Genomic DNA, 25,742 nt, shown 5'->3' on the forward strand with positions numbered 1-25,742 from the left:
GAGGACCTGTCATGCTTTTTTCTATTACAAGGGATGTTTACATTCCTTGTAATAGGAATAAAAGTGATCCATTTTTTTTTTTTTTTTAAAGTGTAAAAATAAATAAAATAAATTAAAATAAATAAGAAAAAAAAAAATTTTTTTAAAAACACCCCGTTACGACGAGCTTGCGCACAGAAGCGAGCGCATACGTGAGTAGCGCCTGCATATGAAAACGGTGGTCAAACCACATATGTGAGGTATCGCCGCGAACGGTAGAGCGAGAGCAATAATTCTAGCCCTAGACCTCCTCTGTAACGCAAAAAATGCAACCTGTAGAATTTTTTAAATGTCGCTTATGGAGATTTTTGAGGCTAAAAGTTTGACGCCATTCCACGAGCGGGCGCAATTTTGAAGCGTGACATGTTGGGTATCAATTTACTCAGCATACCATTATCTTTCACAGTATAAAAAAAAATTGGGCTAATTTTACTGTTGTCTTATTTTTTTATTCAAAAAAGTGAATTTTTTCCAAAAAAAGTGCGCTTCTAAGACCGCTGCGCAAATACGGTGTGAAAAAAAGTATTTCAATGACCGCCATTTTATTCTCTAGGGTGTTAGAAAAAAAACAATATAAAATGTTTGGGGGTTCTAAGTAATTTTCTAGCAAAAAAAACTGTTTTAAACATGGAAACACCAAGTCCGAAAAAGAGGCCTGGTCCTTAAGTGGTTAAGGAAGTGGTTTCTAATCCTTAACTGAACTGCTCCCCGTCCACCATATAGTGAATTGACGGATGAGCAGGAGCGCTCTCGTTCTGGGACGTCATATGATATCCTCCCATTCTCGCAGCGTGGAGACTGGTAGTGATCAGTGTCCCAATCACCTAGCGCATGACGGATCATGGTAAAGAGCCCGAGACATAGGCTCTTTACCATTTGATCAGCTGTGTCCAATCTCAGCTTATTAGTGTAAACAGGAAATTCCAGTTATTGGCATTCCTCTCAAGACGACAGCACGTACGGAGAGGAGACAGTAAGCATCATTCCTCAGCAGGGGCATCTGAACTGACAATCAGGGCACTGATCATCAGTGCCGCCCCAACAGTGCCCACCAGTGCTCATCAGTACCTATTATTGCTGCCTATCAGTGTCCATGCCTATCAAGGTCGCGTATTAGTGCTGCCTCATCAGTGCCCATCAGTGGAGAAAAATTGCTCATTTAAAAAATGTTATAAACAAAAACTAATATGAATTCTTTTTGGTCTTTTTTGTTTAGCAAAAAAAATAAAAAAATAAAAATATGATAAAATTGTTGTTTGACTACAGCGTTGCATAACCACATAATTGGCCTGGCCGGGAGGAGGGTGAAAGTACCCAGCAGGCAAAATGGTTAAAGAATAGAATTTCAATTATTTTAATAATTCAATAGCAATTCAATAAATGCTGAACCCCCCCCCCCCAATCATCATTTTGTTTTAGTAAAAGTGGACTGCACGTGTTTACAGGCAGGCCATTACTGGAAGTAGTATTACAGTAGTCCCGATGATGAAGTTTGCGCTACAATATAGGGGTTGCCAAGGATAACACTGCCCAGACTGAGTAGTAAATGCCCCAATCTCATCTGATGCCTGTTCATAATCCCCATGATTAAGCTTCAGGGAGGAGTGAAACATGTTGAGGGACAGGGCCTGTCTGGAGCCCAGGCTAGAGCCGTTACAGTTTCTTACCTGGGGTTTGCAAAGATATGCAGCTCATATGGACACTTTCTTCACAGTACATTTCCGTTCATGTTTTATCAAGTTTCTGAGAACTTTCTGTATTTTTATCTTACAACCACATCTATGTTAGAACTTTAATGTACACCTCTACTAAAACTTGCAAATCAGAAATCGGACAAAGACCTGACATGTCCAGACCGCATATCCTCCAAGATCTTCATAAACATCTAAATGGACTCCAAGTATAAGCCAAACAGTCTGCAAAATGTTATCTACAGACACAAAGTCATGCGAAAGTAGATAGAAAACAAAAACACTTTATGCTGTTCTGAGCATAAATACAAACTAATTTCCCTTGATATAGCATATATAGTGCTGATACAGCTGTTTGTTCCCCCAACACAGAGACAAACTTCGCAGCCAACGTTCCAAGGTCAGTGTCAGGATAGACATTAACCACAGAAAGTAAAAGATAAAAACATAGCAGCCCATCACCTTCACACCCAACCGGCTTATGTTTTTCTCATTGTGCTTCCGACAGAAGTGTGCCAAGCAATTTCAGCATGTTCTCCTAAGTGATGCAACAGGTAGCAAATCTTCCTTGTTACACAACGGACCTTGAGATTACATCTCCATATTTCAGTTCTTAAGTAGTACTGGTCACTTAAGAGGCAGGATATGCAAAAACAAAGACTTTACGGTTACTTGTGATAGTAACATGCACCTTCACTTGTGAATAAATTATAAAAATGTGCACACTTACTTTGTCAAGTATTATATCTTTAAAGTGGAGATCCGCCCAAAAAAATAAAAATAAAAATTGAAAAAAAATTCAGCAGCTACACATACTGCAGCTTCTGGCCTTTAATAGGACACCTACTTGTCCTGGAGTCCAGCGATGTGGGCACCCCAGCCAATGTTTCCATCAGCTGTCAGGTGCTGCTGCCACTGCAGGCAGGGGAACCCGGCAGTGTAGCCTTATGGCTTCACACCGGTAACCCTACAGTGCATACGTGAGGCCTCGCTCCTCTCTCCTACTGGCCCGGTGGCAGGGGGAGGAGGATGGAGCCCCACGGTGACGTCATGGGTCGCAGCACGGACTCCCAGAAGTGGGAACAGGTATCCTGTCCCCACCCCCCAAAAAGGTGCAATTGTGGCACCGGAGGGGGAGAGGAGACAAATGAGCGGAAGTTGCACTTTTGGGTGGAACTCCACTTTAACATAAATACACGTTTGGGTTTATAATATAGCAGCCTCACACCCATTTTACACCAGAGAAATTCTTAAAGTGGTTCTATGAGCACAACTCTATACTGGGATTCTGTACCAAATATGCTGCAGAATGTTCTCCCCCCCCCCCCCCCCCACTAAGTCTGGCTGCAACCATTTTAAACTGTAGGCAGCTGAAGGTGCTGCCGTTCACTTTCTGGATTTAAACAGAGGCACACCTCCACCCCTGCAGCTCTCATTGGCCTTTTTATGACTCAACCCCCCCCCCCCTCCTTCCTGGCAAACTCAAGTGAGAGAGCGCTGTGCATGATGCCATACCCCTAGGCTTTTTACCAGACAAGAAACAGGAAGTGGGCTGTATGAGGTATTTACTGGCAGAAAAAAAAATGTTTTACTATCAAAAGTTAAAACAACAAGGGCAGAAGATTTAATAAATGGAACGTTGAAAAAAATGACTGAAGGTCTGCTTTATTGCATTCACTGCATTAAGGTGTAAAAAAAAAAAAAATTAAAAAAAAAAACCTTCTGCATGCGACACCTCCCTCCTGATGGGTTTACTTCCTCTTTCATTCCCTGCAAAGGTAAAGCATCCATCTTTTCGGGGGGCTCGCAGCTCCACCGCTGTCATTCGGCAAAGCCGCAATGACGGCACTCCCACGCATACGCGCGGCATCTTCGTCATTGACAATGCCGCACTCAGTGCCTCTGCGCGCCATAGACAGCGGTGCCTGTCTTCGGGCAAATATATTTCTTGGACCTACAGGTAAGTCTTAATCTAGGCTTACCTGTAGGTCAAAGTGGTTTGTAAGGGTTTACAAACACTTTAAAAGATTGAAAATTATTTATGAAAATTACATTAACCCAGTAAAACTTTTATGGGGTTTCTGTCATTGGGCTTATATCTTCCTAAATATAGGGGGCACATTCAACTTTGTAACAGAAAACGATTTCTTCCGCTTAAATGCACAAGTTAGTAAAGTAGAACGGTTTGAAGCTGAAGTCACATTCCAACAATGCGTCACACGAAAACCTGCATTCTGCACATTTATGAAGCATTCATTGATCAGTGAACAAGGAGACAATTCTACTCCTACAGACCAGGTGAACTCCCTGTTCAAAAAGCCAAAATATTTGTAGACCTTCACACGCCTGTCTTTGACCCAGTAAGATATTACTGCATAGATCGCATAACCGCTTGTCAAAATTTTCTTGGCGGAACATGTGCATGAGCTCTCCGCTCTCCTCTAGTTTTATGGAGTTTCTGAGCTTCATTGTCCATGCCAACGAATAATAGTGAGAAACATATACGAGGGGGCAGCTGGAAAGATTTGGAAAAACCAGCGTGTGGCTATGTGGTGATATCCCACTGGATAGGGAACAGGAGAGTACAAGACTGGCAGGCAGGAGTGGGAGAAATCTTTTGATCAACTGATTTACAGATTCCCTCTATGGATTATGATTCCGTTGGGCCTCATTCAGACATGGTATACAATACCATACCCCTGTGCAGGGCCATATTTACCTGCATGGGGATATACAGGTGGCATGCAGAAGCTTCACGGACACACATGTGGTTGTAACAGATATCAAATTGGACAAAAGACGTCAATGAGATTGCCAGCACAGGAATGCACAAAACACCTGTGCATCCCCATGCAGGTAAACACAGCCCTGTAAAGGTCTAAAGTATTGTACGCCCTGTGTGACTGTGGCCTTATGTTGATTGGTCATGGTAGAATTTTGTTGATCACTTGCACAAATGTCCATGCGTGCTACAGAACCCATCACTGTTCAATATTATAATTGGTTTTAATCACTGTCACTGACCAAGCATATTTAATCTATATTTTATGTCAATCACAAGCAAGGAACAATACTTGTGTTGCATTGTTGGATACTTTAATCAATCGATCTGTTGCTTGCAATTGATTGTACCTAGGTCTGATACAATAAGCTACATATATGGCCACCTTTATTTTTTTCCCCCAAAAAAATAGAATGAGGACAAACCTCACCATTCTATTCAAATTTCCAGCCAATCACACAGGCCTTTTTACTGTTGTTTTCAAGCAATCTGAAGAAACCCATACAATCACAATGCATACAAGGTCAGCTCAAAGTGTATCCAAAGACAAAACTTTTAGTACTGAACATGTGAACTGGTCAGGTTTTTATTGCCGTGACTAGACCGTGAAAGAAGAAGCAGCACAGTGATGAGCTGTCACACCTCTCTCCTATCAGTATGCTTCTTGTCGGCAGATAAACTGATTGGATCTATTTCACTCTAAAGAGACTTCTATCAGGTAAAATCCAGATACTTACCCTGCTACCGATAGTATTTTTTAAAATAAATTATATATATATATAGTCATGAAAGAAAAAAAAAAAAAAGCTACATCAATGTGTGTCTTTTATATCTACCTGGAGTACAGCTTTAAGATTTCTTTTTAAAGGAATAAAGAGCACTTGTGCAGTGACCATTCATCACCCGAAATGGAACAAAGACAACAGTAGGTGACTCATTCGAGGGCACGCAGATGTTTCACTGCCCATTGTCATTGGTGGGCCACCTGCCAGTGTACTCCAGATAAAATACAGTACACCTTTACACTCTCCAAACACACCTATAGCAATAAATTCCTTCAAGTAAATTCCTTCAAGTACATCAATTTTTGACAAAGTTCACACTATGCTACTTTATTATACATTGGTTCCTTGAGGTAAGCTAAAATTCTGGCAATGTGAAAAATCAGTAACACATAATGCGAAAAGGTTGTTGTGCTCCCTATTAGGCTACTATCCAACACATCTGAGTATGTCTCACCGGTCATATCTTGCATCATTACAAAACAGACGATACAGGTGTCAATGGCAAGAACCACAGCACACAGCAGGGAACACGCCTAAAAGTGCAAGACAGCAAAGAAGTCACCCGCCACCTACTGGACAGGTAAATAGTCTATTATTTTAGGGGGACAGCTGCTTCAGATTTTCTTATAGTAGAGACAGGGTTGTTATAAAATACCATAGCAAAATATCCAGGGAATTTAACATTTCTGGAACAGTAGTTTTTATTAAGAACAATACCAAAGTTCAAGCAGAACAAATAAGTCCAAAGCAGGGGATTAAAACAAGAAACAATTGGTTACAGAAGGGGTACATTTTCGGAATATCCAAAGCAAGAGAGCAATGGCATCCGGCATCTAGTACTGGAAGCGACATTGAGTGACTGGGCTCAGTGGCCCAGGGCTTGATGAGGCAGAAGGGATGGGATATTCATCTTGTGGTTTTGGAGAAAAGTAAAAAGAATATTGGGAAAAACAAAAATATAAAATAAATAAAATAAGGAAAACAGAACAAAACCGGGGAGGGGGGAGTGGGGAGAGAAAAGATGGAAAAGTGACGGGAGAAGGAGAAAAGGAAAGAAAAGCAGGACTAGGTGGGAGGAAAAGGAACCTGCGGGTTAGAAAATATTCCAGAACGGTTCTGAATGCCCAGACTAGCCGGGAGCTGAGTGGGCAGAGTATAATATCACCATGGGCTCCACACTGTAAGGAATTTGGTGTCGGAGTCATGAAGTATTACTTGCGTTTTTCTCATGAACCATGAGGTAGTTAGAATGCCCTTCACCTCTGCAAATCCAACCGAGGGTTCCTTCAAACCCTAGCAATGGCATGCTTTTCTGGTGGCTATAAAAAAAAAGACACATGGTCAGTTTCTGCTGATGGGAAAAAGGGCCTGGGAGAGGGCAGTGGAGAAGTGCATGTCCAGCGCCCTTGCGGAAGAGTACACGAAAAACTTGCGGAAGGGAACATGAAAAAGCATAGAGAGGAGGCCTTAAAGAGTAAGTTCACCTTTGCAGAAAAATCTGTAAGGTGAACTTACACAGGACCCCCACCTTGCACCATTCCACCCCCTCCAACCACCCAGTCCCGCCGACCTGCAGGGCAGCAATCACCCATTTTAAACCTCTGTATAGCCGCCTCACAGCTCCCTGGGTTTGGAAATCCCCAGAGTTTAATCTCCTTATCATACCCCATCAGGAGGGACGTTTAGGAGCATTCTAATTGGCCAACCAATCAGAACCTGTGTAGCCCATCCTCTCAGCGGCTAAGAAGAAGATATAAAGCCAAGAGGTTTTATAAACGACGGGGGCCTGAGGCGTCAATCCTGGGGCTCAGAACGGGTTAGCGGGACTGGGGGGGGGGGGGGCCGTATGTAAGTTCACCTTACAGATTTTTTTTAACCAAAAAAGCCCACGAAGCGAGAGCAGAACCACAAGATATGGCTCTCATCTCCACGCTTGCCACAGGCCCTGAAACATCTATCACTAGATGGGTTAGAGTGAGCTATGTGGGTCAGGACCCAGTACCAGCAGAGGAAGATCTTTTAGGCTGGCTCCCAGCGCTTGAGTGTTAATTAATTTCAATGGGCAGAATAAATGATTATTCTGGCCAATGAAATGAATGCCCAAGCTCTTGATGCTTGTAAAACTGTTTTTACAAGCGTCAGGCTCTCTCTCTGTCAAAACGCTGCTGCCAGGAAGAAAGGCTTCTAGGAGAGTTTGCAAAACATCCTGTGTGCATGAGGCTTTAGGCTAGGTTCACACTGAAGCGATGCGGGAACGCTGCGAATCCACTGTGGGTTCACACTGCCCTATGCGAACTGCTGGGAGTGTCAGTTAAAAGTTAATGACACCTCCAAATCAGTTCGCATATCGCAGTGCAATCTGCAAACTCGGACAGGAATCGGATCGCATGGTGTGAGCACCCATGCGACCCGATTCTGCTGCGGACCAAAAAAAGGGTCCTGTACGAATTTGGGCCGGATGCGATGCAAATTCAGCCATACCATCTGTATGGCTGAAATCACATCGCAGAGATCGCATGTGATTTGCACTGCAGTGCGAATCACATCCGATCATGGACATCGCAGCAGTGTGAACCTAGCCTTACACTTCATCTCTGGAAAAAACCCTCACACCCCCTCCCCTTCCTCACAGTTTACACGGGTACTCCCTGGAAGAGACTTTTAGCCTTACTAGCAGGAGAGCTGAATATCTGGAACGACATCAAATAACAGTAACTTTCTTAATAAGTCTTATTTGAATGGAATGTATTTATAGATGTGCATGCAACTGTGGTTTAGGGTTTGAGAGGAAAGATCCAACAGGTGTCAACTGCTTTTTAGTAAACCTCAAAACTGCGTTTCTTATTCAGAAGAAGTGGTTTACAAAGGCTTAAAGTGAAGGTAAAGTATTTTTTTTCCCTATAAAAATAACAAACATGTTATACTTACCTTTTCTGTGCAGTGGATTTGCACAGAGCAGCCCAGATCCTCCTCTTGTCGGGTGCCTCTTCTGTGCTCCTGGCCCTTCCCTTCTGTCCAGTGCCCCCACAGCAAGCAGTTTGCTATGGGGGCACCCAAGCTGAGTCACAGCTCCCTGTGTCCATTCAGACATGGAGCTCCGCCCCTTCTCTCTCCTGATTGGCTGACAGATTGACAGTAGCGGGAGCCAATGGCGCTGCTGTGTCTCAACTAATAAGGAGAGTATCAAATGGCTGAGATACTCGTGGACATCGCTGGACAGAGAAGGGGTTTACATGAGTATTAGGGGCGCTGCTGTAAACAGTAAGCTATTTTTCTTAAAGCATAGAATCCATTAATATAAAAATGAAAAAACTTTCTGACTTAACAACCTCTTTAATAATTGTACCAAAACTACTCCTAGCTATCAGACAACTTGTACATTTTTCCCTTTGTAGGCAGCCATGGCCTGCACTATAATTAACCTTTTCTCAACATGCACAATCACTTATAGGTGTACAGACAGGTTCTACAATATCAGCCAATCCATCTCTGAAGACAATCAAAGCTTCCCTTTCTCACAGTTCTGACTGTTTTGCCAATATGGTTTTCGTCTCCTGACTAAACAGGTTCTGCTGCCGAAGCTACTCTTTGGAAGGGTCTTTGTAATTAGAATGTATACATACACAAGAAGGTGGGGTGACCTATTGCTAACCTATGAGACACTAGGGCAGTGATGGTGAACTTTGGCACCCCAGATGTTTTGGAACTACATTTCCCATTATGCTCAACTACACTGCAGAGTGCATGAGGATCAAGGGAAATGTAGTTCCAAAACACCTGGTGTGCCAAGGTTTGCCATCACTGCTCTAGGGAGAAGCCTTCTCTCAATATACATATTGGATATTCATTACAGTGTTTGCCAAAAACAGTATAGAGAAGTACTGACAATGCTGTAACAACTAGACCAGCTGTGCATATAAACTTACAGCAATACAGTTAACGTGTTACCAAACCCAGGACCCTGCATTCACTATATCTGGTATCCCACAGAACATGGAAATTGAATTATTTTAGTAAATATAAACACCTTTTCTCATCAGTATATAGCAGTCTTGTGACTTCTATCAGTGTCTGGTTAAAGTTTGTAGGAGGAGTTTTCAGTCTCCAATGACTGCTCTTTGAGGTTGCATGACCCCTGAACCCTCTGTCTGGATAGTGCTACTTGGCCCTGTGCCGACATGAACTCTCCCAAGAAAAAAAGAAAAAAAAAAAAAAAAAAAAAACTCTAGCAATACACACCAAACTGAGCATGTGCAGAGTGCACCCAAGGCTCTATTCTATCAGTAGATGGATTGGTGACAATGGAAGAAGGGGAGTCGGATCAAACAGCCTTTTTACACAATGTGCAGGAATAACCCATTGGGTTACCCAGTGAGTAGAACAAGCATCCTTTGCTACATATACAGACTGATTTTACTGTTATGGGTTTAGTAACACTTTAAGTACTGTACGAGACACTGTTTTTATTTTTATTTGCACTACTGTGCCCATTTACACACAGCAAATTCAAGAAGCTTTTTTTGCAAGACTTTAAAAAAGTACCTTCATTCTCAGTTCTTCCTGTATTACATTTTAACTCCTTTTGTTCGAGAATTTGTAACTGTATATATGTAAAAAGACACTAGCCCATCTAGTTCAACCAATAAAAGAACAAAAAAATTTAATGAAAAAATATCAAAAAAAAATACAAGTAGAAAACCTCCTTATACACCATCCTATACCAAAAATTGAGACAGAGGAAGGCAAAAAATACCTCCAAGTATGATCCAATCTGCTCTGGTGGGGGAAAAAATAATTCCTTCCTGATCCCCCATGAGACAATATTATTTGGGCTACAACTAACGATTATTTTCATAATCGATTAGTTGGCCGATTAATGTTTTGATTAATCGGTTAATAATCTTAAAAGAAAAAAAAAAAAAAAGTGTGGTGTATAGTTTAGTTAATAAGTAAAAAAAAAAAAAGAAGGAATTTATTCTAAAATATCTCTATGCAGTGGTAAACATAAATAACCAACTATATGGTTAGGGAGCAAAATCTATAATCCACTCTGAGAACAACAGACAGAAGAGATATACTGTATATTACTATTAGAGGAGAAATATACTGTATATACCAGCGATTCTCAACCAGGGCTATGTGGAACCCTAAGGGTTCCTCCAGAGGTTGCTAGGGGTTCTTTCAGCCTTGCGCAATTTCTGCCTCTCAGATAAGTCCCCACTGACACCATTGATCTTTTTAGCTATCTGTAAGGAGGTAATTCTTTCCAATGACCACAAGTGTAAGGACCATTCTTCCCACTGACCACACTAATGTATCATGAGTTGTAGATTTCTAATTTTTAGCAGGGGTTCCCTCGAGACCAGAGAACTATTTCAAGGGTTCCTCTGTGTTGAGAAAAGGCTGGTATATACTATTATAGGAGATATACTACATATACTATTAAAAGGGTGAATCTGGTAAATGTCAGACTCTGAGATCAAAAATTTTTATTAAAAAAGAAAACAATGTCTTCCTTCAAAAAAAATAAAATAAATAATAATAATAATTTTAAGAATGTTCGTTCGATTGTCTAATCATTAGTGGGGTCAAATCAACGTTAGTTTTCAACCACAGCGATGGGAAAATTTGGAAATAGAAAACTTCTTGGTCAAAGGAATTTTCAGACAGTGTATGTGGTTTTCGTTCAGAAATTACACTCATTTTAAAAACAGAATGGTAAAAACAAGTGAAAATTTCAAACAACGTTCTTTCAATCAGTGAATGTACAAAGATTTTTTGTCTGAATATTCTCATCTGAAAATTAATCAATGTGGCCAGCATAATGCTCAGTACACACCTATGAAGTTTGCTAATCTGTTTCTGCAGTGCTTTTTGCTGCGCGTTTTTTATTTTTGCGCACGTGATTTTGCTGAGATTTTAGCATTTTTTGGCCAATTTGTTGCTGGGCAGATTAAAAAAAAAAAAAAAAAAAAACACATTTCTGCATAATGCATTACTTGTTTTTCTTCAGCTTCTCCATTGAAGTATATTGAACCAAAAAAGCACCGTTTTGCATTTTAAAAATAAATAAATAAAAAAAAAAAAAAAAAAAAGTCCCTGACCCTTTCCAAATACGCAGCAGCTGAAAAAAAAAAGCATAGATGTGAACATGTCCCATAGGAAACAATGTAAATTAAATGTAGTTTCTGCAAAAAGCACCAAAAAAACACATAGGTGTGAACCAGGTCTAAGCCCTTGTACACATGGTCGGAGAATCTGTCGGAATGTGTCCTATCGGACCGTGTTGTCGGATAATCCCACTGTGTGGTATGCATCGGACTGATTCCGTCGGAATATCCGTTGGACCCAATTTTCCAACTTGTTGGAAATATTTCCCGACCAACTGGTTCGATCGTACATACTCCGATCATGTGTAGAGAATTTTGATCAGACTAATTGCCACGCATGCTCAGATCAAATTCCTACATCAAAGCTATTGGCTACTAGCCTGAACGTAGTCCCATCGTAACGAAATTACGTCATCATGTTCTGAATAATCTGATTTTTCGACAACTTAGTCCGACCGTTTGTATGCAACAGTTTCGGAAACTGCTTAGAATAAAAAGATCACGATTCTCACGCCGTAAAATCTTTCACATTATACAAAAAAAATAAAAAATTGGCTAACTTTACTGGTAAGCTTTTTTTTTTTTTTTTTATTAAAGTAATAAAAAAAAAAAAGAAAATTGCAAGACCGCTGCGCAAATACTGTGCGACATGAAATATTGCAACAACCACCATTTTATTCTATAGGGCGTCTACTAAAACATTATATAGAATGTTTGGGGGTTCTAAGTAATTTTCTAGCAAAAAAATAAATAAAAAGATTTTAACTTGAAACCAACAAATAATGTCAGAAAAAGGTTTAGTGTTTAAGTGGTTAAACTTTTTTCACTTGCAGTCTAATCCATTGACAAATTGTTACAATGTTTACACTTAAAGTGGAAGTAAACCGTTCTATCGTTTTTTCAGCCAAGGAAGCTGCCATCTTGGCCTCTGTTTAGTCTTCAACTGTCATGATGCTGTACAAGTGAATAGTAATCGATTAATTTCATAATCGATTGTTTCAACCCCGAACAGGATATTCTCTGGATTAACTACCTTTGGCGGTATTACCCCTAAAAATAACCAGTTATATTCCGTGCATTTAGGAACGCACCCAGCTCTTTTTTAAAACAATCTACTGAGCTGGCCAGAAGCATTTCTTGAGGGAATCTACTCCCCATTTTCACAAGACTTTCCGTATGTAAGCCCAGGTTCAAACTGCTGCGAAAACTGATTTCATTCCCAAATGTCAGTCCGATGATTTCAGAGACATTTGTGAGGTTTCCTACAGATGTGGATTGAAATCGCACCTGAAAATTGCCAAGTAGTACAGAAACTACTTTTGGGAATCTGTGTGGCGCCGCAAAGTCTGCGTCACACAGATTCGGACGGTTCCATTGCAGGCAATAGCCACCGCTTTGGCATGCTAAATCGCATCAATGTGAACCAGGGCTAAAGGTTAAATCTCTCTTCTTCCAGATGTAAAGCATGCACCCGCGTCCTCTTAGGACCTGAAAGTGAATAACTACACCAAATTCACTATATGGACCACTTATGTATTTGTACATGCTGATCATATCCCCCACCTTAATCTCTTCTTCTAAAGAGAATCATTTCAGTTCAGATGATCTTTCCTTATAGCTGAATCTCTGTAATTTCACCAGTTCCAAAATACCTTTTTTGTGAACTGGTACCCAAAATTGCATCTGTACAAATCATTATAAATATGCAGTTCAACAATAGAAGATTGTGGTGCAGGATGAGGTCTGCATCAGCTGAGTTGCTAATTACAATAGACAAAGCTAGATTTGCTGGGGGTGCAAGTTAAATAAAGAGAAATCAAAAAAAGGGGGGCAGGTTACTCTTTATAGCAACCTTTATCTCCAGTTAGAAGATGTTAATCATAGATCTTAATGGCAGCACAGACTGTCAAACAAGCTGCTTGCAGGCTTTAGTAAGCATCAGCACGAGTTGATTAAAGCCTGAGGGACTCTGCTAGCAGCTTGTGACAGTCAGCTCTCCTATGCATATTGTGTTTAAAAAATATCCAAACCCAAAAACAAAGATATAAAGTGGAACTAAACGCTCTTATGTCAAAAACTGCAAGCCGGCGGTCTTTTCACTGCAGAATAGGCATCCTGGTGCGGGATCTTGACGCGTTGAAGAAGGTGTAAGTAATAAAAGTGCAAAAAAAGAGACTTAAAGTGCAATTAAAGTCAAAACCTACTCTTAGCCACATTCTAAGCCTAGTCTATCTAGCCCTGTAAAAAAAAAAAAAAAAAAAAAATTGCTATACTTAACTCTTCTGAAGCCACTCCAGTCTCCAGCGGCGCCCTCTGTGTGCAGGAAAAAGCCAACGATGGCTGTGAAATGCCTGGGAAGTGACATCACCCATAGACTTACTATGGGGCTTCTGCTGACAGCTGCCTCTCCTGCACACTGATGCCACTGCTAACAGCTTAGCCTGGGACCAGACTGGAGCAGCTGCAAAATATGCAAGTGTGGCGATCTTTTCTTTACAGGGCTAGATAGATTAGGCTTGGAGTTAGTTAGGTTTTGCCTTTACTTCCACTATAATATATTTTTAACTTGCCAATCCTTAGACCCTTTTCACACTGTGGCAGTTTTCGGGAGTTTTAGCGCTAAAAATAGTGCCTGTAAAGAGTCTAAAAACTGCATCTCCAGTGTGAAAGCCCGAGTGATCTCACACTGGGGCGGTGCGTTTACGGGATGGGGAAAAAAGTTCTGCAAGCAGCATCTTTAGGGCGGTTTGGGAGTGGTGAATACATTGATCCTACACCGCCCCGGCCCACTGGAATAAATGGGAAGCGCTTTTAACCTCTTCTTCAGGCCGCTAGCGGGGATTAAAAGCATTTTTTTTTTACTGCTAATGGACCCGCAGTCTTAGAATTGGTGGCTGCAGTCATTTTTTGTTTTGTTTTTTAGGCTTTTGTGCCTTTATTTTCACCTGGTGATATGGTCAGTAGTGCACTTCCTATCATAGGTTGACTGCACTATCTATAGAGAAGCAGCGTAGCCACCCTTGGGCGGAGGGAGGTTAGCGTTAGATGGAATTCTGGATTCAGTTGGACTTGACATACGTGAAGCAAACTCCAGCTAACCTTTTTTAAGCAGTTACAGAAATTTTTTTTTTTACCTTTGAGAAATAAAGTTTTACATAAACGAATAAAAGCTGGTCATTGTAAGTACCAGTCTGGGCAAAATGTCTTAGACCATGTAATGCTTGGCCAATTCAACTGCCATGTTTGTTGGACAGCTTGGTCTGTTAACAGAAGTTAAAAAATAACAGATTTACTGGTTGGATAACCAGGTGAAAATATAGGGGGAAAAAAAAAAGCCCCAAAAATATATTTAAACCCAAATATTTGGGTTTAAATATCGATTTACCACATGTTATTGTGTTGTACTAATAAGGGGCAGGACAATTGGCCATTTCTAAAGAGATTTTTACATTTGTAAAAAAGAGGGTCAAGTGTGAGTTTCTTTACAATGAAGAAATGATGCCAGCACTCCCTGGCTGGCACGCATAGCTACAGTCCTTGATTCTTTGACTCAGTCATCTGAAACAAGAATGTATATGAGGAGTTTCAACATCATTACTGTCAGGCAAGTGGAATTTTTAGGAGGAGCACAGGTTTCCTTTCAGTCAACCAAGGAGAATATTCAATATGTAGGATGGGGATTTTCCTTAGATGTCATCAGTCTTTGCCATCACTTAGGTGCATGTGACAAGCAGACTAATTATCTTGTATGGAGTTTTTCTGTCTGTGTAAAGGCTGTTTTACTGGAAACCTGCAGAGGAGGGTGGGGCGATTAGTGTCTTAGCACAAAGGTGCAGCTGTCCTTTAAAAGAAACAAAGCCCCGTAGAGTCATGTCACTTCAGCAACCTTCTAGCTGACATCTGCAGCAATGACAATCTGGCTGATTATGTCCTCTAGCTACAGAGCTGCTGTTGTAGCTGGATACAATGCTTCTCTATGCAGCTACAGCTCACTGGTGTGCTATAGATATAGCACCCATAGAACATGACAACTCTGAAAAAAGTCAAGTAACAGCTAAAAAGGACACCAACCTCTTCAGTGATTGAAATGCATTTTCTCAACTTGTCTAGCAATAGACATACCAAGAGAGATTATAGCTCATAGTTCTCCTTAGGCCTCTTTCACACGGGCGGCTGTTCTGCCACTGTTAAAAAGCATGTTTTGTCATTTTGAAATGCCAAGACTTCAGGCACAGCGATCACTTGCAGTAGTACATTGTGATTAGCTGTGTTTACATGAGGCTGCGTTTTGCTGCGTTGGAACATTCCTGCCATTTCTGACGTGCTTTCCTTGTTGTTGCTTCTATCTGCAGCAGAAATAGTACACTGCAAATTACCTTCAGTTTTGTACAGATAGCTGCAATAAATTGGTCCTGGACGCAGTCAAATTTATTTTTTGTAACCACACAAAACCCCATGTTACTAAACCGTTGCTAAATGCAGTGTGCGAATGGGGCCATAGGAAAGCAAAAGCTGAATTCTATCCGCCCGTGTGAAAGGAGCCTTATTCTCTACAGACAACTGTATTAAAGTGACACTGTTGATAGAATACAAAAACTGAGAGGCATCCAGTGTTTAATGATTAACAATACTTGAATATGTTTTAAGCAACTTTCTTAAGAAAGTGTTTGTTTGTTTTTTCCCCACTGATTGCTGCAGCTCTTATAATCTTAAAGCGGAGTTCCACCCAAAAGTGGGACTTACACTTTAAGCACTCCTTGCCCCCTTACATGCCCACTGAACTGAATGGGCACCACTGCAGAACCGCTGGCAAAGCGTCGCTGCAGCGTTTTAACCCTTTTTCGTTATAACCCTTAACCCCTAAAGGGTCGTTTTATCCCTTTTTTGGCCACTAGCAGGGGTTAAAACTGCCCACTATCGGCTGAAACCTTGCCGCAAAAAACTATGCTAAAGCGCCCGCTAAAAATAGTGGTGCTTTACCGCCGACGGCTTTGATGTCCCAGTGTGAAAGGAGTCTAAGGTTCGGTTAACGCCACAAAAATACACTTCAGATCTGTCCCAGATGCATTTTTGATGCGTTCCAGGGAATTTGTATTGCTTTTTCGGGTGCATTCCAGATGCTTTTCTTTTTTTTCCCTCTGTAGTGGAGTCCAGTGCGTTTGATGCGTTGTGCCCTTTTAAAGTACAGTCCAGTGCAGGAAAAAAGCAGCAGGTTCTACTTTTATTTTGGACTGTGCTGGAAACCATACAACCTCCTTTCCATGCATTTTTAATGTAGAACTGGCCCTTAAAGCGGAGTTCCACCTGAAAAAAAAAATTTCACATCAGCAGCTACAAATACTGCAGCTGTTGACTTTTAAAATAAGGACACTTACATGTCCAGGGCACCCGCAATGTCCTCACCCGAAGCGAACCCCTCCCTCGGCTCCAGGTGGAGGCACCGGCATCTTCAGTAAGGGAATCAGGAAGTAAAGCCTTGCAGGTTCACAGCCTGTTTCCCTACTGCGTATGCGTGTTCTAAGTGGTCCCTGCTGTCTTCTGGGACCTGCGTGTCTCACAGAAGACAGCAGGGGGAGACAGAGGAGGGGCCGGACATGGCGTAGATTGCCACGGATACTGCAGCGATCTTTCGCCGGAAGTGGGAGCAAATACCTGTATTAGACAAGTATCTGCTCCCCACTCCCCCCTGAAAAAGGTGCCAAATGTGACACAGGAGTGGGGGGAGGAACCAGATCAGTGGAAGTTCCATTTCTGGGTCAATGCTATCAACAACTTCAGACCATAGATATACATGTCACTGCTGCTACTTTACAAAAGGACATAGAAATTATGCAGCAGGAGGCAGAAGGAACAACGACACCCAGTAGGGTACCAGCTATACAAAATGCTTACCTCATTAAGGCAGCAACGATTTTACTGGCCAAGGGAAGAGTGAATATTCAATATGTTCATGTGCAAAACACCAATCGTTTCAGGAGTCTAAGAAATGCATATGTTTCAGCATGATCTGTACAACACTCAAATGCAGGTTGTAACCTTTATGAGCACTGATGATTATAGGTTAACATACCGATGCATCATCTACGCTGAATGCAAGCTTGCACCCAGTGCTCATGTGTATTTATCTTAATAGTGTTAAAGGACAATAAGAAGGCCATAGAAATCAATAGGCTCCCCAAAGGTATAGTAGGTTATGTTTTGTTTCCAGACACTTAAAACGGTAGCAAAAGGCTGAAGAAAAAAAAAAAACCCCGTAAAACACTGGCATAATCTGCTAGTATGCATCACAATACTCACCTTAGAACGAAGCCATTCCAGCGGTGCCTGCACACTGTCGAGGGGGCTGACATCTTCTTCAGTCCTTTCTTCCGGAATTGTGGGCTCTGGTGCTGCGAGGGGCCAAAGACCCGATGACGTCACTACCGCGCATGTGCACGGGAGCCCTTGGTTCCACAAAGGAGCTCTGAAGTTCCGGCATGGTATACCGGACCTTCAGAGCAAATGTGCAGGTGTCGTCAGCGCCTGCATACAGGGTGAATATCATAATATGATAAGGTAAAAAGTGCACCATTTGTGTATTTATTTGACCTACTGGTAAGCCTCATTATAGGCTTACTGGTAGGTAAAAAATGAAGCTGGGTTTACAACCGCTTTAAGCTAGCCATTGGCAGATTGAAATTTGGCCGGTTGGATCCATCTATGGGCAGCCTGTCAGTATTTTTTATTTTTTTTTGATTACTGTATAGCCGCCAGCAGTGATCATTGTATTGTGATAGCTGGGAAGCCTCCTGCTGTCAGAATAAAGTAGCATGGCAGGAGGGATTCCCCCATCAACTCTGTTGATGGGGAATCCAGCAAATTTCATTCCTTCTTTTATTCAACTCTTGGTTAAAGGAAAGACAGTTGCATACTGTATGGTATATATATATTACACACATACACACACACACACACACAAATAAAAGTCCACAAACATCAAGTGTAAAACACTAGTGATGTGCAAATCTTCTAAAAAAAATAAAAATAAATAAATTCCCGGAACAAATGGAAACATTCCATTATCCGACTCCACGAATGCATCTTCAAGAGATGACCAAGACACTAATGCCCTTCACCACAAAGGTTGGCCTCTTACCAAATATGAAAGATCCCCACCACAGAGATCAGCCAGGCATGCAATTAACAGATCTCCAGACAATCAATGGCAACAGCAGGACCCCAACTTCTAGTTCCAGCGATTCCGAGGATCAACAGGTCAGATCAGGTCGCATCCGTACTCAGAGGAGAACAGAGGCCACATATAGTGGAAAAAAAACGATGTATGGCCTGCCTTAGTTAAAGCAGTACAGGCAGGTCAGCTGGAAATAAAATCCAAGTCCCCACCAAAACAACTATTACTAGAATAAAATGCTGAAGATAAACACTGTATATAAAGAAATACCGGTCCCACGGTCAATATTCACTTTCTAAAAGCAGCCTGCAGATTTCCAGCATCCAAAACTTTGAGGTGTGTCAGATGCCTGGCCCCGCGCTGTGCTGGTGGTTCCATCCACTAGTTCACTATGTCACTACTGTGTCCTGAAGCAATGTAGAAGTTTGGTAGTAAGAACCACAGAGCTCAGTGGGGAATAGACCAGGCATCTGACACTCCTGGAGCTACAGTTCTTCAAGAGGGAGAAAATCGGTGGACAGGTATTAAAAGGAGAAAGTTCACCAAAATACTAAAATCTCTAAATCTACAGGCATCCACAATCTAAGACTAACCTATCTAGCCCTGTAAAGAAGAAATGGTTATACATACCTTTTCTGAAGTCAATCTGGACCAGTCCAACACTGAGCTGTCAGCGGCGGCTTCTCTGTGGAGGCGGGCACAGAGAAGGCAAGGGAAGCCCCATAGTAACTCAATGGGTGACATCACTTCCCATTGATTTCCCAGCTGTTGTAGGCTGTCTCTTCTGCAAAGATTCCGCCACCAACCAGACCGGCTTCAGAAAAAGTATGCATAGTCATTTCTTCTTTACAGTGCTAGATAGGATAGTCTTAGATTGTGGATGTCAGTAGATTTAGACATTTTAGTATTCGGGTGACCTTCCATTTTAATTCCTTTATTTATAGACAAACTTTTCAATCTACCAACAGAGAGTCTAAAGCAAGGTGGTTAAAACCTTTAGTCTGTGGGAAGAGGGTTTCAAAGTAGAGGAATACTTACCTTATTCTTGGTTTCCCAAACAGCTGGCAATCCCACAATGTGGGTGTACCCTCAACTTATATACAATGCAGGACTGCTGTTTTTGCATTGCACATGTTGAAGTTTGACCCTTACTAGCAGAGGGGGAGAAACCAAGCACTTATGGCTGACTGGAGTTCAGCTTTCCAGGATGAAGAAAACTGTGCTAACAAACAATTTACCCATGGAATACCCATCACTGCTGTCAACTTCTTAATTTCAAACATGAGAAGGCCTTCTTGAGGACTAATCATCAAAATTCCAAGGTGATTAAACACAGAAATGTATTTGCATAGGATTAAAGAGGAAAAAAAGCCTTGCAATTGTTAACTCCTAAGCTATAAGATAACTAATAATGCCCTAACTACTCCCATCATGAATATTATTTCCAGACCTACACTGGATTACTACTGACTTCTTTCCTACAATAGCCCAGAGATGGAGAGTTCTCTAAAGGTCCCTACAGATGCCTTGAATTTCCGTCACTTACTACTTAATCGGCTGAAAGTAGAGCCATGGGTGGCCGTGCCAGCAACATTTAAAAATGGTCTGAGCTGGGTAAAATTTTATCTGCCAAAGACTGAACTATTAGATGCCGTCACTGTTGGGGTATTCCAACAGCTGTGGCCATCTGAATACAATAGCCACCAGGGAAGGTCCTTCAATCCACACTGTTTAGTGAAAATAGGGGAATTTCTTTCAGTGGAACTATACTTGCCTTCAATCCAGCAATGCGCCATTCCACATCTCCCCACTGGACCATTGTCATCTTCGGACAGCCAGATTCCAGGTCTCAATTGTCAGTTGCTGTAATTGGTCAGGCCAAAATGACATCACTCCCGGACATGTGTGGGAGTTCAGTTTCAGCATTGTCAAATGTGTCCAGCTCACTGTACAGGGTTAGTCAGGCAAGTAGCTTTAAAGAGGAAGTAAACCCTGATGGGTTTACTTCATCTTTGATTCCCTGCAAAGGTAAAGCATAATGGACTACTATGCATCGCATAGTAGTCCATTATGTGTCACTTACCTGACACAGGAGCCAGCGAAGTCACTGCTGTCCCCTGTAGTCCGGAGCATCCATCTTCTCGGTGGGTCTCGCTGCTCCGCCGCTGTCATTCGACGAAGCCGCGATGACGTCACTCCTGCACGTGAGCCGCCACTCGCAGTATATCGCCGTTAACAGCGGCGCGCTCAGTGCGCCTGCGCACTGCTGTCTACATTTTTTTTTACATTAAAATTTTCACCGATTGGTCAAACTGTGATTTTACAGCCATGACTGGGCAGCCTGGAGGCTAATCCTCAGACACACAGCTTCATTTTGAGACAGTTAGTACTTTTTTCTTGATAGTATTGTATTTTTTACTATATAAAAAAGGTTGAAAAACATGGTAAAAAAATATATATATTCCCCTAACTTTATTTAAATAAAATTGCCAAGACAGTGTGAACACTGGACACCCCAAAATGACCTCCTTTTGTAAAGTAGACAGCCCAAGGTGACCTTATTTTTTGCCACTTTTTTTGGACAAGAAGAAACATGCTGATATTGAGGAGATTAAAGCATGGAGCATGGTAATGATGCGCTAAATACATTAACATGTACAGGTTATACAGAGGGTGGAAATGGTACAGTTCACATTGAGTGGGAGGATGGCGATGAAGGAGTTAATGTGTAGGATAAGCAAGCTGAAGCCTTTAAAATACACACCTTAGAGAGAAGTACAGGAAAGGAGGGTGTTAAAGGGTTAAAGATCCAAAAATAAACTAAAACTGCTGCCTACCAGTCATTCATTAGATTGCCCTTCCCCTCTTACAATGGAGGAAGGCAAGGGCTCACAAAAGTAAACACTGGCAATGTTTACATTTATGATGCCTTTGATTGGCTATCACAGAGCCCCTCCAATCGGCTTTGTGTATTTTGCCTATGATCTGTTCCAATGACAGCACAATCACAGGCATAGTTTGTGTTACAGATACATGGACAAGTAGTAAACATAGTCCTCCAGAATACCACAGCCAACAACCCATCATTTTAAAACATACAGTGATAGACAAGAGGTTAAGAAATGTATCTTCCTGGTTCACTAATTCAGCTTCCTGTGTCAGCTCTTTATCTCCGGATTCATCAATTGACAAAAAATTGGCATCATCGCTTCTTTCCAGTGAGTGTGAACTGGCTTCAGAAGCCTGAACACTGACCCCATAATCACTTTCCAGGGACGCAACGCCGGACTCAGCAGTTTCCAAGGAAGCTTGCCACCTCCCAGGGAAACACCCCCGGACGCGCCACCTCCCAGGGAAACCCCCCGGACGCGCCACCTCCCAGGGAAACCCCCCGGACGCGCCACCTCCCAGGGAAACCCCCCGGACGCGCCACCTCCCAGGGAAAACCCCCCCCCCGAACGCGCCACCTCCCAGGGAAACCCCCCCCGGACGCGCCACCTCCCAGGGAAACCCCCCCCCCCGGACGCGCCACCTCCCAGGGAAACCCCCCCCCCCGGACGCGCCACCTCCCAGGGAAACCCCCCCCCCCGGACGCGCCACCTCCCAGGGAAACCCCCCCGGACGCGCCACCTCCCAGGGAAACCCCCCCCGGACGCGCCACCTCCCAGGGAAACCCCCCCGGACGCGCCACCTCCCAGGGAAACCCCCCCGGACGCGCCACCTCCCAGGGAAACCCCCCCGGACGCGCCACCTCCCAGGGAAACCCCCCCGGACGCGCCACCTCCCAGGGAAACCCCCCCCCGGACGCGCCACCTCCCAGGGAAACCCCCCCCCGGACGCGCCACCTCCCAGGGAAACCCCCCCCCGGACGCGCCACCTCCCAGGGAAACCCCCCCCCGGACGCGCCACCTCCCAGGGAAACCCCCCCCCGGACGCGCCACCTCCCAGGGAAACCCCCCCCCGGACGCGCCACCTCCCAGGGAAACCCCCCCCCGGACGCGCCACCTCCCAGGGAAACCCCCCCCCGGACGCGCCACCTCCCAGGGAAACCCCCCCCCGGACGCGCCACCTCCCAGGGAAACCCCCCCCGGACGCGCCACCTCCCAGGGAAACCCCCCCCGGACGCGCCACCTCCCAGGGAAACCCCCCCCGGACGCGCCACCTCCCAGGGAAACCCCCCCGGACGCGCCACCTCCCAGGGAAACCCCCCCCCGGACGCGCCACCTCCCAGGGAAACCCCCCCCCGGACGCGCCACCTCCCAGGGAAACCCCCCCCCGGACGCGCCACCTCCCAGGGAAACCCCCCCCCGGACGCGCCACCTCCCAGGGAAACCCCCCCCCGGACGCGCCACCTCCCAGGGAAACCCCCCCCCGGACGCGCCACCTCCCAGGGAAACCCCCCCCCGGACGCGCCACCTCCCAGGGAAACCCCCCCCGGACGCTCCACCTCCCAGGGAAACCCCCCCCGGACGCTCCACCTCCCAGGGAAACCCCCCCCGGACGCGCCACCTCCCAGGGAAACCCCCCCCGGACGCGCCACCTCCCAGGGAAACCCCCCCCGGACGCGCCACCTCCCAGGGAAACCCCCCCCGGACGCGCCACCTCCCAGGGAAACCCCCCCGGACGCGCCACCTCCCAGGGAAACCCCCCCGGACGCGCCACCTCCCAGGGAAACCCCCCCGGACGCGCCACCTCCCAGGGAAACCCCCCCGGACGCGCCACCTCCCAGGGAAACCCCCCGGACGCGCCACCTCCCAGGGAAACCCCCCCGGACGCGCCACCTCCCAGGGAAACCCCCCCCGATGCGCCCCTTCCCAGGGAGACCCCCCTGATGCGCCCCTTCCCAGGGAGACACCCCCCCCCCCGCAGACGCGTGCCACTTCCCAGAGACATCACCCTGGAAATCTGGCTCAATTTACAGGTATGGAGGTAACAGGGCCAGCATGCAGCCAGCGAAGGTCCCTGTATCAAGGGACTTACAAGGCTTGGTGTCTTGGTGTGGCCTGACAGGCAGGCTATGCTGGGATTATTACTCAGCCGCCCGTGGCCCTCAGCTGCTTCCAGCCCAGCAGTCCCCAGAGCCCTCATGTCTACTTACGCCTTATCCACCAACTCCCGGACTTTCCACATGTTGAGCATCTCGGCTCCCGTTCTATTCCACCGGCCCCGTGGACTCCTCTTTCTCTCTCACAAGCTCACACACCGGAGACCTGCCGATGTCACTCCGCGCAACCGCTCCAGTGCCCTACACGTAACGACCGTCCGCGTCACACACCCACGCATGCGTGCTGGTTACCGACGCTCATCCGCCAACCACACCGCACCTGCGTAGTAAGACCATGCGAACTCCGCCAGCCAGGGTGCGCATGCGCGTTGCAGGCATGCAGGTGTCGTGCGGCGGCTGCGCGCACGCTCAGTCAGGACTCACCGTGCTACCGCTGGTGGCGCGTGCGCCTTGAAGTTCTTCGCCTTCAGCCTGTGGATGGTCCACGCAGGCAAGCGTGCTCCACCCCGAGGTGACGTAAACGGCAGGTAACTAGTGAGGCGCGTCATGGTAACAGGGCGAGGGGTGTGTGCGTCAGTGTTACCTGAAGCTCAGGAATGGCTGGTGACTGACAACACAACTACCACTCCCTTGAATGTAGTCACATTGCACACTATAAGCCATTGGAGGAAAAGGCAAATGTATTCATTTTGTTTAAAAGTAAATTGGCGTTTTCAGGACTTTTTCAATAATTAGTAACTTTACAGATAGTTACTATTGGCAAAAATTTTTATTTCATTTTGGATAGAGTAAGGGAAGGTTATAACCTTTGTCTGATTGCAGAGATTTGTGCCTCATTGTAGAGATGTACCTTCACTTCCTGTCTCATAACCACAGGAAGTGAGAGGAAATCCCTGTAAATTTAGGGAATTCCTTAGGGACCCCAGGCAGCCAGAACTAGTGTCCTCAGAGGAAGATTTCCCCAATATTTATTTTCTGGGGAAAACCCACACATCTGGGGATTTTCTTTTACTTTCAATGATCCTGATATAAACATGACACATAGAGGGTGACTCTCCTTAGCAGGAACATGTGTTCTAATCCCTCTTCACTCTATCCAAAACTAAAATAAGTTTTGCCTTTAGTTATACTTTAATACAGGATGCACCACTGCTCGCTTTCAGGCTGCCTGTCTCTATTTTAAAGGTCATATAGAGCAGGGGTTCCAGGACTGCAGACCTGTGCCAGTCCTTGGTGCGCTGGGAGCCGGGCCGTGCAGCGGGGGGTTGACGACAGGCATAGCAATCCAACACAACCTGCACTGCCACCCTCCGACCACCAGAGGACGCACACTCCCCTTCTCCTAGCACCACCACTCTCTTCCATCTCTGTGGTCACAAAGGAGAAGGCTGCACCCTCCCCCCACCCAAGGTGATCACTCAGCTCTCAGTCTTCAGGCTGCAGTAGAGCAGTGACGGTCAATCAGCGACTCTCTGGTCTGCCCCTTCAACACTCACTGGAGCGCGGGGCTGCGGAGGAGGCGGGAGCAGCTGGCTTAGGCTCTCAGTGGCTCGATAATATTTGGGAGTCCCTCCAGTACGCAGAGCTCACCAACTACATAAGATGCTATGCTTACAACCCATAACGCATGCAAATATATAAACTATCACCACAGACAGTGATAGAACATGATGGTTAAAGCGGAGTTCAAGATGTTTTTAAAGAAGAACTGCAGTCTGCTTACATAATTTGTAATAAAAACATCTTTGCCATTCGGAAGCTTCCCTCCAACCACTTTGCATATTATTTTATATATACCGTGATTCTGTACTTGGCAAATATGCTACAGAAATCTCCCTCCACTAAGTTTGGCTGCATCCATTTTAACTGTGGGAAGTTGAAACTGCTGCCTGTTCACTTCCTGGATTTACACAGAGGCACACTGAGGGGCACACCTCCAGCTCTTCAGCCCTGCGGCTCTTATTGGCCCTCTTATGACTTACCCCCCCCCCCCTCCCTTCCTGGCAAACTCTCACGAGAGTGAGAGAGAGAGCTGTGCATGATGTCATAAGCCTAGGCTAATGACCATACAAGAAACAGGAGCTCAGGCATTTTGAGCTAAGAGGTCTCTGTACGTCTGTTAGTAAGACGTCCAGACGATAACTCTGTATCATTGCAAA

At 44.6% G+C, this 25,742-nt stretch overlaps 1 protein-coding gene across 1 annotated transcript in view; it reads right to left on the bottom strand.

The window, feature by feature from the left end:
- Positions 1 to 23,858, bottom strand: part of CLINT1 (clathrin interactor 1) — a 131,231-nt gene extending 107,373 nt beyond the window's left edge. The window contains exon 1 of the mRNA XM_077468413.1: positions 23,677 to 23,858. Coding sequence (XP_077324539.1) covers positions 23,677 to 23,717 — 41 coding nt within the window. The 5' untranslated portion in view covers positions 23,718 to 23,858. The remainder of the gene's footprint in view (positions 1 to 23,676) is intronic.
- Between the last annotated feature and the right edge of the window lie 1,884 nt (positions 23,859 to 25,742).

The sequence above is a fragment of the Lithobates pipiens genome, unplaced genomic scaffold, assembly GCF_037356315.1.
Source record: "Lithobates pipiens isolate NorthernLeopardFrog02 unplaced genomic scaffold, aLitPip1_a1.2 Scaffold_8, whole genome shotgun sequence".
Taxonomy (NCBI): Eukaryota; Metazoa; Chordata; class Amphibia; order Anura; family Ranidae; genus Lithobates; species Lithobates pipiens.